Source organism: Alexandromys fortis, unplaced genomic scaffold, assembly GCF_014885135.2.
Source record: "Alexandromys fortis isolate MF-2015 unplaced genomic scaffold, M_Fortis_MF-2015_v1.1 scaffold_326, whole genome shotgun sequence".
NCBI classification, from domain to species: domain Eukaryota; kingdom Metazoa; phylum Chordata; class Mammalia; order Rodentia; family Cricetidae; genus Alexandromys; species Alexandromys fortis.
This window is the reverse complement of record NW_026068217.1, coordinates 619967-636884: the sequence shown is the minus strand read 5'-3', so window position 1 is coordinate 636884 and position 16918 is coordinate 619967. Positions and strand designations below refer to the sequence as shown.

Sequence of the window (16918 nt, the reverse complement as noted above, 5' to 3'; positions counted from 1 at the left end):
AGAGAGAGAGAGAGAGAGAGAGAGAGAGAGAGAGAGAGAGAGAGAGAGAGAGAGAGAGAGAGAAGCTAATAACTTTTCATTCTTACAGACTAATCTTTAATAGGGATTTTACCAACTAACCTGCTAACTAAAACATTTTCTATCAAAGTAACTATTACACTTTGTGTTTGTTTAAGTTATGTATATATGTCTATTGTATGAGTACGTACATGTTTGTACATATGGCCATGAAGGCCAGAGAATTAGGATCTCTTGGAGCTGGAGTTACAGGTTTCTGTGAAAAACAAAATGTAGGTCCCTAAAATTGAACTCTAGTTCTCTAAAAGAGCAGCAATATGTGCTCTTTTTAAACTATTGAGCCATCTTTCCAGCCCATAAATCCATTTAAAATACAAGTCTATAATTCTGAAGTTGAAAAAAAAACAGTTATTTTACAGGAAAACCTGATCTGTGTTAATACTCAAATATTTCATTTGTGGAAACATTGTTTGATTTTGTGGCATCACATCAAACCTCTTCAAGAGGTTTTCTTTTTTTTACTGCCCCATACATTTAAAGGCTTTTTTTCTCAAAAATAAGACTGAAGTTGGTTTTATTTAGAAAGTTGGAATAAATGAGAAACTCATAAGTAATAAAGGAAAAATTCTTCTGGTTTTGCCTATAATAGAAAGTTTTCCAAAAAAATCTATTTATATATTTAATAATTCTAAATATTGTTGGCATTGTCTTAACTAATTAAAAATAAATACAATTAACCAATACATATATACTAGTCAAGTGATTAAATTTTTTTTCTAGGTATTAAGGACAAACTGATCTAATTCATCAGGGTGGGGTGACTTTGGGATTTTTCTTTCTTCCTTTATTTTGATAGTGTTTCTAAAAGAGAAATACCTTTTCATATCATTAGATACTAGTTGATGAGGAAAAGGATTATATTAAAGTAAATTCCAATTCTTTAGAAGTTCAGTGCTAAAGCATTTGTCTAGTGTACAGAAGGGCCTAGGAATAATCACCTTCTAATATCAAAACAAATTATTTTAGAGAACCAGATGTGGTTATTAGAAAAAAATTAGGCAGTGACCAGCCTTAGCTAACTTGGTTACACTGAGTTCAAAGCCAACTGCGTATAAATGAATCCATCTTTAAAACAAAATATGTCATGGAATTTGATGGGACACACAAAAAGATGCTTTGATATAAATAGGAAAATCTAGCAAAGCAGTCAAAACTTTTATATGCCATATTATACCATTATCAAGCACTCCCCACCACTGCATGAATACTTACTAAACTATTGACATTGTAAGCAGCCTCACAGAATGAACACACACTAGTGCCCCTCAAGCTGACTAATGAAAAATAGATCCCAAGAAATGGGAATTTCCCCAGGAATCTAATTTCCTTAGAAATCTCACACTAGGAGAAGGAAAAAGCTAGAATCCTGGAGCTAGCCAAAGAGAGAATTTGTCTCTAGGAAAAGAGGTCCCACTGGTCTATCAACTTGTCAAAATACCTTGGAGGTGTTAGCTTCAGCAACACATACACAAATTGAAATGATAGAGAAAAATAGCATTGACCATGCTCAAGGATCTCTCTCTCTCTCTCTCTCTCTCTCTCTCTCTCTCTCTCTCACACACACACACACACACACACACACACACACACGAAACTTTCTGTATTTTAAACAAAAACAAACCAACAACATCTTGTAGGATAAGACTGACTAAATGAAGACCAACTGATGAGTCAGCGGCAAGTAGGACTACACCTTCACCAGGAGTGCTTAGATGTACATGTATCATCCTGGCCCTCCACAAACTTTAATCTCACTTCACTTGAAACATGGCTGGCAGACGGCAGTTAACTGAATCTCTATCCCTCTTTCCAATGTGGCCATGAGTAAATACATTTTGACTTTTTACTATAAATCTGGCTGTTTTAGTTGGCCCCTGGGAAACAGCAGCTAGCCAAACAACTTGGCTTCTTAGGATACAGACTGTAACACCAGGTTTGGTAACAACATCAACTTGACTTTATTTCATAACTACTGCACATTATTCCAAAGAACACTGAACACTGACAAAGTAATTCTGTTGTTTATCCAACAAACTTGGGGTGCTTGACATAGAATGCTTGAAATACCCTCTAATAATGGCATAGAAATAAATAAATAAGAAAAGTATCTACAGTAAATGTCTAAATAAATTTTAAATAGGTTTTTCCTCAACAGTAACTCTAAATTTCACCTTAGGGAAAATTAAACAACATGGTTATCATAGAGGGGGACAGATTACAAATTCTAAAGTTGAAATTTATTCTTGCATACCTGAAGACTGACAAAATCCACTGTGTGAAGGCAGCACTAAATTTTCAGTCACAGGCTTTATTTTCTGTTCATCGCTGCTCTCCTCGCCTGCAGAATTCTGATCATCATCTTCTAGATCAGAAGACGAAGAAGTAATGTCTGCTTGCTTCCTTTTAGTACTTGTTCTTAAGGACTTTCTTCTTTTATCCTTGGCATTGCCTATCTTCTTTTTGGCTGAAGTTCTTTGTTTCTTCCGCTTTTTATTATCTTCTGAACTTCCCTCAGCATCAGAAGAAGATGAAGCACTCCGGATTTCCTTGGTATTTCTCTTGGAATTTAAATTTCTTCTTTCTCTCAATTCAGTTCTTTTGGGTCTCTTCTCGGTAGAGTCACACTCTCCTTTCAAGGAGTATTTCTCAGTATCTGAGGATGAACACTCTGGCCTCTTCCCTGAACCCTTTGCAGCCAAGCTGGATTTTTTCTTCTCTTTCTGAGAAACTCCATTCTTGTTCTTTTTCTCTTCTGAAGAGTCACAACTGTCTCCTTTGCCTGGCAACTTATCAACACTATCAGATGTGTCTTCCTTCTTTTTGGAAAACTTGTCTTTCAATTTTTTGCCTTTCTTTTCTCCATCAGTTGTGTCATGCTTATTTGGCTTTATTCCTTTAGGAAAATGTCCAATTTCTTCTCCCTCAGGCAACTTCTCAGTACCATCAGAGGAAGACTCATACTGTTGCTCTGACTTAATTGTTTCTTCCTTTAGGTCTAAAGTTTTCTTTCCTTTTGCTCCAGTTTCCCGTCTCCTCTGCTTCTTCTCGCCTTCCGAAGATTCATCGCTGTGCTCTTTCTTTGGAAATCTATCAGCACCATCAGATGAACTACTCTGTACTTTTCTACATGCTCTGGTTCTCACATGTTTACTCCTCTCTTTAGTTTTAGAAACTCTTCTGTCATCAGAATTTCCATCCTCCTCTCCGCCAGAGGGCTTTTCCGCACCATCGGAGGAAACACTTGGCTGCTGCCTTGCACAAAGTGCCTCGCTCAATTCCATGGCACTCTTGTCTTTCTCAACTGAGCTTTCAGCTGCAGACAAATTCTCTCCCTGTTTTTCAGTGTCGCCAGTGTCGTCACTAGACAATCCTTCTTGTACAGTCTTCACCCTGGCCTGCCCTTCATTATCTACTACTTTTTTGCTCTGTTTTTCATCTTCAGAAAAGTCACGTTCTTTTTTGCCTGAAATACTTTTTTTAGTTATTCTGGCAGCCCCAATTCTGCTCATGGTTTTTATCTCTCGCTCTAACTCTGAGTCATAGTTAGAGGACTCTGAGTAGCTCTGGCGTTTCTTTTTAGAGATAATAGAGGTGTCAGTTGACTTTCCTTTTTTAATGTCAAAGTCTGACCCAGAAGTAGAATTTTTCCGTTTCCTTTTTCCATTATCATCAGTCCCTGCTTCAGCTTTATGATTCATGTGTGTTTCATTAACGTCAGTGTCTGAAGAAGAGCTGTGCCCCATCTGGCTTACCTCCTTAAGGACTGCTAGCATTTCATCAGAATCTGAATTCTGATCCACAACCGTGGGTCGCTTAGCTTTGGGCACCTTATGAGGTTTAGGGTTATCAACAGCACAGTCAGTAGAATTTCGCTTATCCTTTTTTCTTATCGGAACTGACAACTTTTGTTTCTCTTTAATAGATTCATTACTTTCTTCATCTGAATTCGATATTGCAGGGTTACTTTCTGTTTGTCTCCTCAAAGGTGTAGTTTTTACACGTGGAGATCTTCGAAGATCAGATTCTTCTAAAAGTAATTCAACATCATTTTGAACTGAACGCTCATTATCACTATTTTCCTCTTCCAGTCCACATTTCTCTGAGTTGGGGGCCACCCCAGAACTTTTACGGCCATCCTTCTCTTTTGAAACTTCCTGAAGGTCAGCACCTTTAATTGGGGAATTAGAAAGGGAGACAGGGGTGAGTTTAACATATAATTCCTTTCTTACTTTCGCTGCCATTTTTGACTTACTACTTCCTCTGCTATCTTTTGAAGAAGTGGGAAGTTTTAGAGATGAGCCCTCCACTTCTGACACAGTCCCACTGTGGCGGCCATGTACTTGATAATCAGCTGAACACTGAACTTCCATAGCATTCTCAAGGCTGTCAAATATGTCTTCAGGAACTGAGGAAGGAACGGACACAATGTCCATGTCTATGTCTTCAGAAGGATTAGAAGGTCCATACTGAGGTCCATCTTTCCTACTTGAACCCTTATGTTCACCACTAGTACTTTTACTTGCTTTGTGCTCTTCTGGGATGTGCTCACTGCCTATGACCTTAGCTGATGACCTAGCATCTACCTTTAAAAGGTCTTTCTTCTCTGTAATAGATTTGTCCCCCTTTCGCGCTTTTGTTTCAGACTTTACATCTGTGATTTTAAGCTCTTTGGTATTTTTCTCTTTGTGTAAAGCATCCAAAGCTCGGATCTCTGAATTTAAATCTTCTTCCAATGCAAGATGAGTCTTCTTGATATCAGCCAACACAGATTTAAAAGCCTTAAGCTGACGTAACTTCAGAGCAGGACTCATTTCTGAATTATCTGCTGCCTGTTTCAGAAACTTAATATAACTAGAGTTCATGTTAGATGTAGTCTCAATCAGTTTTTTTGTCTTCTTAGTTAATTCTTTGGGCACAGTGAGTGCTGAGTAAGTGCGGGTTACAGAACCAGAACATGAATCCTCTAATTTTTTTTCTTCTCCATTACAACTAGAACTATTCTTCTTTGGAGAAAATTTGGATGTTTGGTCACATACTTTACTACTCTTTTCACTGTCAACTTTTATCTTCTTCTTATTTTGTTGCAACAACTGTTCTAAATTCTCAAAAACGCTGTTACATGCAGTGACCAAGTCCAATAGAGGCTCAGGTTGACAAATGTAGCAATACCATTGACTGTTTTCATCCAGTATTGTAGATAACTCCTTTCGACCAAGGTTGCGCAAGATGCATTTCTTACAGAAGGCATTATGGCAAAAGTCGCAACAAATCAAGTTCCCACCTTCTGCACACCATCTGAAATGGTTTAAGGATTAAAATGTTATTTCCAGTGAAACTAATGTCTTTATACTGGCAAAAGAGTTTAAAATTTCCATCAGCGTTTTCAGTGGTAATTTAGGTCACCTGCTTACTTTTAGCAGAAATGTAAAAGTAGACAAACTGGTTTTGTGGAAAAGACAACCAACAACTAAACACAGCAATGAAAACACTACAAAAGACGGCTCTAGGGGATAGACAGATAACCCCGGAGTTAAGAGAACATAGTACTCTTATAGAAGAATAAAATTTGGTTCCCAGCACCCATGTCATACAGCTTACAACTGCCTGGAACTCCAGCTCTAGAGGAATTCAACATGTCTGGTTTCCAAGAAAACCTGCACATACCTGCACAGACACACATGCATATATACTTATGGCTGAAAAAGAATTTTTACAGGTAATTTAAAAAAATAATTTTAAAAGATGTATCTAAAAAGATAAGAGTGGTGGCGGATGCCTTAAATGACAGCACTCCAGAGGCAGGCTAATAATCTCTGTGGGTTCAAGGCCAGCTTGGTCTACAGAGTGAGTTCCAGAACAGCTAGGGTGTAACACAGTAACAAAGTTGATAATAACCCCAAAATACAAAACGATGAATGTTAAATGAAGAATTTATTACCTACCTACATTGCTCATCCATTCCATCTGAGTCACGGCTAATATCGTCACTCATATAATACTTAAAACAGTTCTAGTGAAAGAAAAGAGGAAGGCACATTTATTCAAAATATACAAGTCCTAAATGTTCCTTTGAAATCATTAAAAATGTGAAAGGGATGTGCATGGTTTGGATGATGAAAGCAAAACCACTGTACTGCCCAATATTAGTTTTTTAAACATAGGACTATTTCAAGAAACTGATTCCTTGAAATGCATTTTTCTTCTAATCTCATCCACAACCACTACTCTTTAAATAAAAATATGTTAAAAATTCTATTTATAGCCAAGTGGTGGTGGTGCATGCCTTTAATTCCAGTCCTCAGAAGGCAGACAAGTGAACTCCATGAGTTCAAGGCCAGTCTAGTCTACACAGTGAGTTGCAGGACAGGCTCCAAAGCAACACACGACCTTGTCTCAAGGAAAACAAAAGACTAATTTGTTGTTTGTTTAGGGACTGGAGTTAAAAACAAGAACACTGCCTCTTCTTCCAGAGGACCTGGGTTCAATATCCAGCACCCACGTAGCAGCTCACAACTGTCTGAAACTTCAGTTCCAGGGGACCTAGAACCCGCACAGTCATACACATAGACCAAGGCACATAAAATAAAATAAATTATTTTAAAATAAAAAAATTTAAAAGATTTTATTTAATAAACATTTCTAATCTTATTCAACTCGCTACCAAATTTCTAAATAAAAGCATACATGCTTTTGCTAATTAAAATGTAAAATAGCATATACAAACAAGTACTACTATGTTTACACCTAAACAATTAACAACCTGCATTATCTTTAAATCTCAAAATAAGCTGAGCAGTGGTGGTGGTCACCTTTAATCAGAGCACTTGGGAGGCAGAGGCAGAGTTCAAGGCCAACCTGGTCTACAGAGTCAGTTCCAGGACAGCTAGGGCTGTTAAACAGAGAAAAACCTTGTCTCAAAAAACTAAACAAAACAAATAAATAAATATCAAAATATCTACCATGCAAGATAGGATACATTATGATAAAGAAGTCTGAGGTTCATTAAAAGGTAAATAATACCCAATACCTAATGCAGGTGTCTGAGAAGCAAAGCAGTTATTCAAATCCAAGTCTGACTAACCTAATTTTTTTCCAGTGGAACTGTTATTAGTAAAATGGTCAGCACTGAACAGTCAGACCCCATGGGAAACTGAAACACAGCAGTCAAGCATATAATGAAAGAGAGCAAATGTTGAACCCAGTGATAAAGATCTGGTTGTCAGAACTTAAAACACAAAACACTGGATAGGCCTCTGGGGAAAATAAATTCAAAGAAGGGGAAATAAAAGAAAGGGAAAAGAAAAGCTTAGCAGAGTTGTGGAAGTCAGAGTTACCAAAAATTCATGCCAGTAAAGATCTAACATACAAGGAAAGTATGGCCTACCTCCGCATTTCAAAAGGGTCTTTTTTTTGGGGGGGGGGGGTCTCAACTGTGGACTTCTACCTGGCATAGAACTCACTATGTAAATGAGCCTGGTCTGGAATTCACAGAAATCCACCTGCTTCCGCCTCCTAAGTGTTGGGATTAAGGTGTGCACTACCACACCTGGCTGAAGGTAGTAGCTTTTTATTGGGAAACAAGCTAAAAAAAAAAAAATAACTTAATCCAATGTAAGCTGGAGATCCTGCAAGCTTGGCATCATAGATATTTGAAATTGAATCCAGGGTGTTTGGCAAGGCACAGTAGCGCTAACCTTCAATCCCAGCACTAGGGAGGCAGAGGCAGCCTGGTCTCTGTGAGTTCGAGGTCAGCTTGGTAAACAAAGCGAGTTCCAGGACAGCCAGGGCTACAAAGAGAAACCAACCTCGTCTAAATAAATAAATAAATACATAAATACATCAAGGTGTTCCTAATAAAAACATGCACAAAGTGTTAAAAGCTACAATTAACATATATGAAACACTTTAACGTCTTTTATTTCCTACTCATATTAAAACTATGTTTCAGATGCAGATTTAGAAAAGTAGGATACGCAGGATAGAAAGTTATAAACCACACAAATACACACACAGCAAAGTGCAGGTTTTCAAAGACATTTGACTTCTTTCACTTCCCAATCTCTGAATATCATGATACACATCTAGAACATACTAAACTAATCCCACTTAAACAATCTAATTCTTACTCATATTTTAAGTATCAACTTGTATCTCCCAAGTTGTAAGGACACAAGCTTCCCGGATGCCCCACAATCACAGTAGCTTCCACATAATGGCCATTTTCAGGATGTTCCTGTGTACAACTGTGTCCCTCATATACTGTGAGCCCTCCAAAGGGCAAAGCCTTATCACCAAATCTTTACATACCTTACAAATAAGAACTTTCAGTGAAGGGTGTCTATAAATGGAATCTTTTTGAAAATGATTGACCTGTTGTCCACAAGCTGTGCAGCTCACGATCCCATGAAGGCCATCTTCTAGGAAGAAAGAGTGATCATTACTCACATATTTACACTCACATGAAAAAAGATATTTGCCTTAGCCAGAATTTTACAACCTTTGCTTTGTATCAGAAATAATGTATCTCGTAATCCTTGAGAAAATGACATTTTGGACACGGTTAAAAAGGCTAATTTTACTGACCTTTTAAAAGACCATAACAAACTTGGCAGACTCTGAGGCCTAAATGCTAACTACATTCATTCATCATAAAACCCATCCATTACATCTTGACATGACCTAAAGAGATACCATAAAGAAATCCTTAAAATGAGATTAAAAGCTCTTTGTTTTTTGAGACAGGTTCTTGCTATGTAGCCCTGACTGGTCTCATACTTGAAATGTAGCCCATACTGGTCTCGAACTCACAGCAACCCTCCTGCCTCAATCTCTCCAGTGCTGGGATTATAGGCATACACCACCACACCCAGAACCAAGCACTTTCATTTGCTAATGCCTTAGAAACAAATTAAGTACCAGTTCTTAAGGAATGAAAAAAGTTACAACGGTGGAACAGATTCTTTTTCAATTGTGCAGTTAAGTTAGGCATACCATAAAGGTTTGGCTTCTTAAGTAAAATTTGTTTATATAAACCCTACCAATATGGTACATAGAAACTGGGTAATTTATAGTGTCACCAATTCCCAAATTTACTTCAACATTACTAATCACCAATTACCTTTCTTCCTACTTGACAGCCTGTTCCTTATCAATGATGTCTACTATTTGCAAATATGACATTGTGACAAATGCAAATAAGACATCATCTTAGGAAGCAGAATGTCTGCGAGTGTGGGAGAGAAAAGCTCCAGTTTATAATTACTGCAGAAAAACGAGACGAACACAACTTATTCAAGAAACAATAAGCAGAAAAATCTCACCTGCCTCATTCTTTCTTTTAAATTTTCTATTATTATTTATGTGTATGGGAGTATGCTTGCACTACATCTATTACTCTCAGGGGCCAAAAGAAAAAATTAATAACTTGGAACTGGTGATAAAGATGGGTTTTTTTTAAATATTTATTTATTATGTATACAATATTCTGTCTGTGTGTATGCCTGCAGGCCAGAAGAGGGTATTACAGATGGTCATGAGCCACCATGTGGTTGCTGGGAATTGAACTCAGGACCTTTGGAAGAGCAGGCAATGCTCTTAACCTCTGAGCCATCTCTCCAGCCCTAAAGATGGTTTTGAATCACTTGGATACTGGGAATTAAATCTAGGTTCTCTGGAAGGGCAGCTGGTGCTCTTAACCACTGAAGCATCTCTCCAGCCCCTCCTACTTTACTCTCCATCCCTAGTTCTTTTCATTCTGAGAATATCAAATTGGAGGAATCTTAAAACAAAAACACAACAACAAAGTCACAGAACTGGAATCCCAGCAAATGAGGCTGAGACTGGAGGATCACCTGAGCCCAGGAGTTTGAGTCTAACCTGAGCTACATAGTGATACTCTGTCTCAAGAAAGAAAGGAAGGAAGGAAAAGAGAAACAGAGAAGAAAGAGACAGAAAACAGAAAGCAATTCCTACCTCTAAACACTAAAGACAAGGTTTTGTAGATAATCCTGATATGCAATCAAGACCTTGATTCAGATCCTGTAGTAAGACTATCCTTCAAAGTAAATCAGTGCAAATGCGTACATTCAAAATGAAAAGGAGGCAACTGGTGGGGAGTAACTGTCTCTACCCCTAAACAAAAGATAAAATACTATGTATATTTCTCACCATAATTCTGTATTTTGTATTTTTGCTACTTTTAAGGCCCAAGGCATCATGGACCCAAATATTAATTTATCTTTATTTGTAGGTGTTTTTTTAAAAAAATTAAAGAACACAATCATTCTTTTTCATAAAAAGAGAATCTGAAGGCTTGCTGTTACACAAGAAACCAGTGTCCTATATCAATGCTTTTTCACTTTAGATACTTTTTAAAAGAATAAAATACAATGTTATTTATGTTAAATAATGTTTCAGACTAACAAGATAAATGAAAGCTACAGTTTGAGTATTCATCTAATGTTAAATTCTATCCAGTTAAGCATCCATGTACTTTTGTGTACATGGATGTTTGTTAAACTTGATGACCCTTTGGAGATTTCCTTTCTAACATGTGCAAAAGGAATCATAGATGAGGACAGCAACTGCTTCTTATTTGGAAATAGATGGAAATCTGTTATACATACAACATTGTATATAGAGCAATGAAACTAAACCCATGCGTTTACTGCCATGGATAAATTTCAAAAATCAATACTCCCAAAGCACATTAAGAGCATACAATTTCTTGTACTTTTTTAAAATGAAAAATGGTTTTGACTCACATATTAACATAGATAACCATGCACATACATGCACATGCATAAAACTTTAAGATAATCGTTACCTGTGGGGTAGGAAGAAGGGGAAATGGATGAGAGTAGGACTGAATCAATATATTATTTAAGTGAGATCTGAAGCAAATATGGTAAAATGTTGAAATGTTATTTTACTTATGTGTTTCTGTACATGTAGGTTTCAATTTTTAATTTTTAGTTATGAAGTATCTTAAAGATTCTAAACTGTGTAAATGGAAAAGAGGCATTTTTAATTTATTGGCTCAATATATTTTAGTGGTTTTAAGAAAAATAAAATTATTTTTCCAAGTAGAATTGTGTAATAATATATATGTTTTAAACAATTTAACTGGGCAAACTATATCAAAACAGACTAAGATTGTTTAATTTTCATCAATGTACTTTTATTGTTATTGTCCCAAAATTTTGTTCCAAATTAATTTAAGATTATTTTATATATAAAGTATACATTCCTCACAGTATTCTAAATTCAAGCTCCATTTTAGAACTAATCTACTAAAATGTTTGAATACTAACTATAGCATCCTTTCTCTTAAACAGCTAGTTTATTCACACATTCACATATTAGCAATCCTAAAATTTAATTTCCTGTGAGATTCCTGACAGCTTAGACATGCAAATCACTGAGATGAAAATAAACATGAAATATTTAGGCACTACATACACAGGCCCTTAAGCATGATAGAAATATTCTTACAAAGAACATCCAAAAACATTCCAGCAACACATGTGCTAAACCTAAGCACCAGCAGCATACCACAATGGCCCAAGGAATTCCCTCCCAAGCAACAGTGGCTCCTCCTTTTATTCAGCTTTCCAGTTGTATCCACATTTCAGGCACTGACTGCTCTAGAGCCTCTACCCAGACATTAGTCTTAATACAATGCTGTATATGGTCATTTGTCTTCACTATGAGACCCATGATCAAACAAAAACAAACAAAAAAACAACAACAACAAAAAAAAAAGTTACTGGTCCTTACCATTATTCTTTACGTGATGATGAAGGCTTAAGAAGAGTACCTTAGCTTTGCTGACCTATATTGTTGAAATGGCAACTTTGCTACTATAAATGTGAAGAATCTCAGAAAATCCCTTTTATGCTCAAAAGAGGTTGAACACCCTCTTGTGGACAAAAGACTAAATAACAGTCTCTTGATTTTTACCTGTGCCCTAACAAATAGTTTAAGTACAGAAAATATTTTACTAGTTCTATCAAGATAATCATACCACTAAAATAAAAATCTTAAAATTTTCTTCAAGAATCTCAGTAGTTTCACAATTATGTATTATAAACAAATAAAAAATGGACACTTCCAGAACACTCCTACTTGAAAATCTACTGTCATGTTCTACTTTTCAGATTTATTCCTCTCATAGTTACTGATTCTGTTATTCTGCCCAAAAAGTATATAGAGGCACTATCTAAAATCACACCAAAAATGTCACACAAACTCAACTGTAATCGATTTCTAAGCAAATTTTCCTGCTGCTCTGTCTACAGATGGCTAGGTAATCTGGCCATGTATATGAGGGAAGACAAGAGTGAGGAAACTAACAGATGGAAGGAGGTTCATAAACTCTAGCTCCCACCTCTTCCACTTATTATATTACAATGCAACTGTAGTGTCCATGAAGAACAAACTGAGGCACAGTGCTGACCTCATCCAGAAATTATAACTAGTCATGAATGAAGGGATTGGAATTTTTAATAAGTACGCCAAATAATACCTAATGTCGTGCTCTATTGCTATACATAGTATTGCTCAGTATGTATGAAGTTGTATACATGGAGGCCACAGGCAAATTTTTTTGCACAATTTTGAGATTGCTTCCACTGGAGGGCACACTCATGCTATTCTGGCATGTATGTCTTCTGGAACCAGTATGTGGAGAGAAAAGGCTAAGCTTCTTGTAACAACTTGACAGCCACTGAAGGCAAAGGTGTTTTTCAAAAATGGACTTTAACCTTTTCTGCTTCAGAGCGCAAAGAGAAACAGAAGTTATTTTTAAGTAATGCTTTTAATAAACAATGGGCAGAAAAGTGGAGGTATTTTTAGTAAGCATATCAGATTTTCCAATATGGTCATAGACAGCAATTTAAACTCGTTTCATTTTCACTTGTATTTACCTCCGCGTTTTTTGAGATTTTCAGTTTTCATTTTACTTCTGCTTCTAAATTCAGGCCCTTTAAAATCATCTTTGTCTTCATTCAGCACTGGCTCTGGTTGTACAATCACTGTACCTAGAATGATTTCATTTAAAAAACCAATTACACATATTAAATGTGCAAGTGAAGTGCAAGACTTCAGTTCAGATAAAGCCAACATTGCTGGTACATCGTTTGTTTGTCAAGTTTTTAGTACTTGGATAAGGACCACAGGATAGTAGTAAAAGGGCCAGGTGTCAACAATCAAATTACTTGTTGCAGTTTAGAGATCATAAAAACAGGAGGGGGAAGTATTATGAAAAAGGAAAAGTGTCGATCAAATAGAAAGCCTCAGCCCAGCTCATGATGTTTATAGTGCCTATCATAAAAGCTGTTATGAAATGAACATTCATGCTAAGCCCTAAAAAGTCTAAAGTAAATGGCAGAAGGGGGAAGACATCCTATTTTTCTCACAGTTCAAATTAGAAAAAAAAATTAAAAGATTTTTAAGTGTGTTTTGACATTGTTTTGGCAGGAGGGACTTGGGGGGGTAGGCAACAATGAAGTTCATTCTATTACTACAGTACCTAAGCTACACAATTTCCCCAATAGTACAAAGCTTCTCTAGCTTTCCAAGTTCTTCAAGAACGTTAAACTGCAGGCTGTTTTAAGACACTTAAGCTAAAGTAGTCTACCAATAAACTGTAAAATAAGATCATCTGTTAGCATCTACTAAAATATTTTGGAAAGATTATCCTTCCATAAGCTCTAAAACTTCCAAACTGCGAAAAGAACAAATAAAACGAGCATCATAAAAGGGGTTCAAGTCTCAACGTTTACTTACATTACTGGGCTTAGTACTAAAGTGGCCATTATTGGCAACAATTAAGAAAGTCAAAGCAGGGAGTCGTCAGAGTTCCCTCTGAAACACAGGAATATGTAACTCAGCAAGCAGATTTTGGCAAATTCTTAGCATCTAGTTTGTAAATGGATATTTAAGCCTCGGGGGTGAATAAAAAGGGCTGGGTAGGCACAGAGGATTGAAGCGTTTACAGGCTGTGGAAAATTTAATACTCATATTCCCAAAAATAATCATTTCACATATATGCTTTCAGAAGCTCTCAAGATTTAAAACTAAAGTGTTTCTTTCTGAAGTGGGAGAAAGACACGGGATTAAAGCAGGCCTGGGCTGAAAACTGCGCTTCTCAACCTAATGTAAGGAAAATCCCTTGAGCTCTGAATTTGAACCTAAACTTCTTAACAGCACAGAAGCAATAACTGCTATATAACACATTGTTTAGAACAAAGGTGCTCAACATATGGGTTGTAACCCTTGGGGAGAGTTGTTGAACAACCCTTTCGGGGAGGGTGCACCTAAGATCATTGGAAAACGTATTTCCATTACAATGCATAACAGTAGCAAAATTACAGTTAAGAAATAGCAACAAAAATAACTGTATGATGGGGGGATCATCACAACAGGATGAGCTATATTAAAGGGTAGGGCATTAGGAAGGCCAAGAACCACTGGTCTAGAGGATTAAATGAGGTAAATTCACTGACCTATGCATATTCAATACAGAACTGTAACAATGAAGATAGTCGCCCAGATGTAAGTTATGAAATAGGTCACAGTTGAACATAAACTTGAGCTTAGCTCAGGTTAGCAACATCAGATCCCAACTTCCGACTACAATCCCAATAAAAGAAACGTTTGGACTCCTAGTTCTTACACTGAAGCACTCCCAGTAACACTCAACAAGAATCAACAGTGAGTAACTGCCATTAGGACTCAAACTTCCACAGTAGTTCTTCCTACTGACAGCCACAAAACAAATATATACAATTGCTATAGATAATTTGCAAAAAAAAAAAAAAAAATGATAGTCACCATCATTTTCTTCTACCTTTCTATCTTTATTTTATGCATTTTTCATTCTGAAATTCCTAATTATCCTAACTTAACCTAATTAAGTGAAACCCTAACTTTCACACTCACATTCATCAGACTTCCATAATTCAAAAAATTATGAACATAAATATGAACAGAGAATAAGGTTTAGTAAATACTGCTATACAAGATCTGCTAAGAGGCTAGAATATATTATTTAACAAAAGAAAACAACTCTAAATAGTTGACTATTTGAAACACCATAAAATCACCAAGACCTTTAACATTCTGTAATTATCTAATAACATAGCTCTCAGTCTTGAACAATGAAGAATCCAAGACCTCCATTTGGCAGTTTTTCTCTCCAGCCTAATCAATAATGTTTCACAAGTAGGACTACAACACTCAAAAGGTCTGTGACAAGGCTTGTTTAAAGGATAACTTCCAGAATATATCTAAATCTACTGAACAGTTAACATTTCAGGGGATATCAGAATGCAGTTAAGACAGGGTAGAAGACAGTGATGCTTGCTTAACATGCAAAAGGCTGTGGGAATAATGCTCAGCACTGCACAAAAATAAATTTAAAAAGACTGAAGTAGACCACAAAATGATTTATGTTTTCAAGAAAAATCCATTACATTTTGAAATAAGAATACATGATATTTATTAAGTCAAAACTTAGTATCTTAAATCTTTAAAACTACTTCCATATTCAAATGTAATTTGGAAAGTTTGTCATCCCCTTATTATAAACCCAATGAAAACAAAAAAAATGTTTGATTTTGTTCTTTTCAAAACTAACTGAATTATGTAACATTTTCAAACTAAATGTTTTCATTTCCAAACTATTTCCAGACCACTATCAATGTAAAACAATGTTCATTTTAAAATACATTTCAATTTAACTTCATGTGAAAATTAATACACATTACCTTTTGGCAAGCTTTGCATAGTAATTTCATTTTCTGAATTCTCATTAGCAGCTTTTTCATTTACATTCTCATCCATTGGTTTTTCATCATCAGATTCTACATATTTTGTCACAATTGAAGGTTTCCTATGAAAAGAGTTAAGTTCATGGAATTATAGGCATTTCGGACAATTGGAACATCATAGCAAGCCAATAACTAACATGTTTAGATATAATAGTGGCTCCCAAGCAAGTATGCCATTAGAGTCACTGGCAGAAAGTATTTCTTTATCATATCACTAAAGATTGTAACTGAACACACACATTATGGTAACAAGTGGATTTTTAAGGAATTATTTTTACATCACTACTTCAGGAGGAAAATCAATAATAATCAAATTGTGTTTAGTAAGAGACAGTTCTATTGTATAAGGAATGGCAAAAGCAAGTAGTACCACACAGAAAATTTCTAGAAAGGGCTGCCCACCCCTGGGTCTTTGGTATACCTGGAAATAATTCCTGTCCTTATGGATAGTTTGGCAATTCAAAAGAAAAAAGGCCTCTTAACAGTTTTGGAACTTCTTATATAACATATACATATAATGTCTTTTTCCATCCTCAACAACATCATGTAACTCTTCAAAACCCACATTGTTGCAAAAGAATTTCAACATTTCTTTGTAAAGTACTCTATACTGAAAGGGTCACTAAGACGTAAATCTGTCTCAAAAATTTCCTTTTGACTGAAACTGCACTACAGATCTATTAGAATTTATTGCATTACTCATCTCTAAGCATTTTGACTTGTATAGAATGGTTTATTTAAAACAATGGCACTTGAAGTAAGTTCAGGAAAAAATACATTGTATTTTTAGAAACAGTAAACCAAAAAACAAATGAAAGGAAGAAAGGAGGGACGAAGAAAGGGAGAAAGGGAAGGAAGGAGAGAGGGAGAGGGGGGAAAAAGTAAGAGAGGGAGGAAGGGAGGGAGCGAGAAAGGAAGGAAGGAAGGAAGGAAGGAAGGAAGGAAGGAAGGAAGGAAGGAAGGAAGGAAGGAAGGAAGGAAGGAAGGAAGGAAGGAAGGAAGGAAGG

The 16918-nt window shown here is 36.2% G+C and overlaps 1 protein-coding gene across 1 annotated transcript in view; it reads right to left on the bottom strand.

Annotated features, from left to right (window-relative positions):
• Atrx (ATRX chromatin remodeler) overlaps positions 1 to 16918 on the bottom strand; it is a 158726-nt gene that overhangs the window by 86075 nt on the left and 55733 nt on the right. The window contains exons 4-8 of the mRNA XM_050130457.1: positions 15849 to 15973; positions 13005 to 13118; positions 8386 to 8495; positions 6021 to 6088; positions 2330 to 5373 (exon numbers count right to left, since the gene is read on the bottom strand). Coding sequence (XP_049986414.1) covers positions 2330 to 5373; positions 6021 to 6088; positions 8386 to 8495; positions 13005 to 13118; positions 15849 to 15973 — 3461 coding nt within the window. The remainder of the gene's footprint in view (positions 1 to 2329; positions 5374 to 6020; positions 6089 to 8385; positions 8496 to 13004; positions 13119 to 15848; positions 15974 to 16918) is intronic.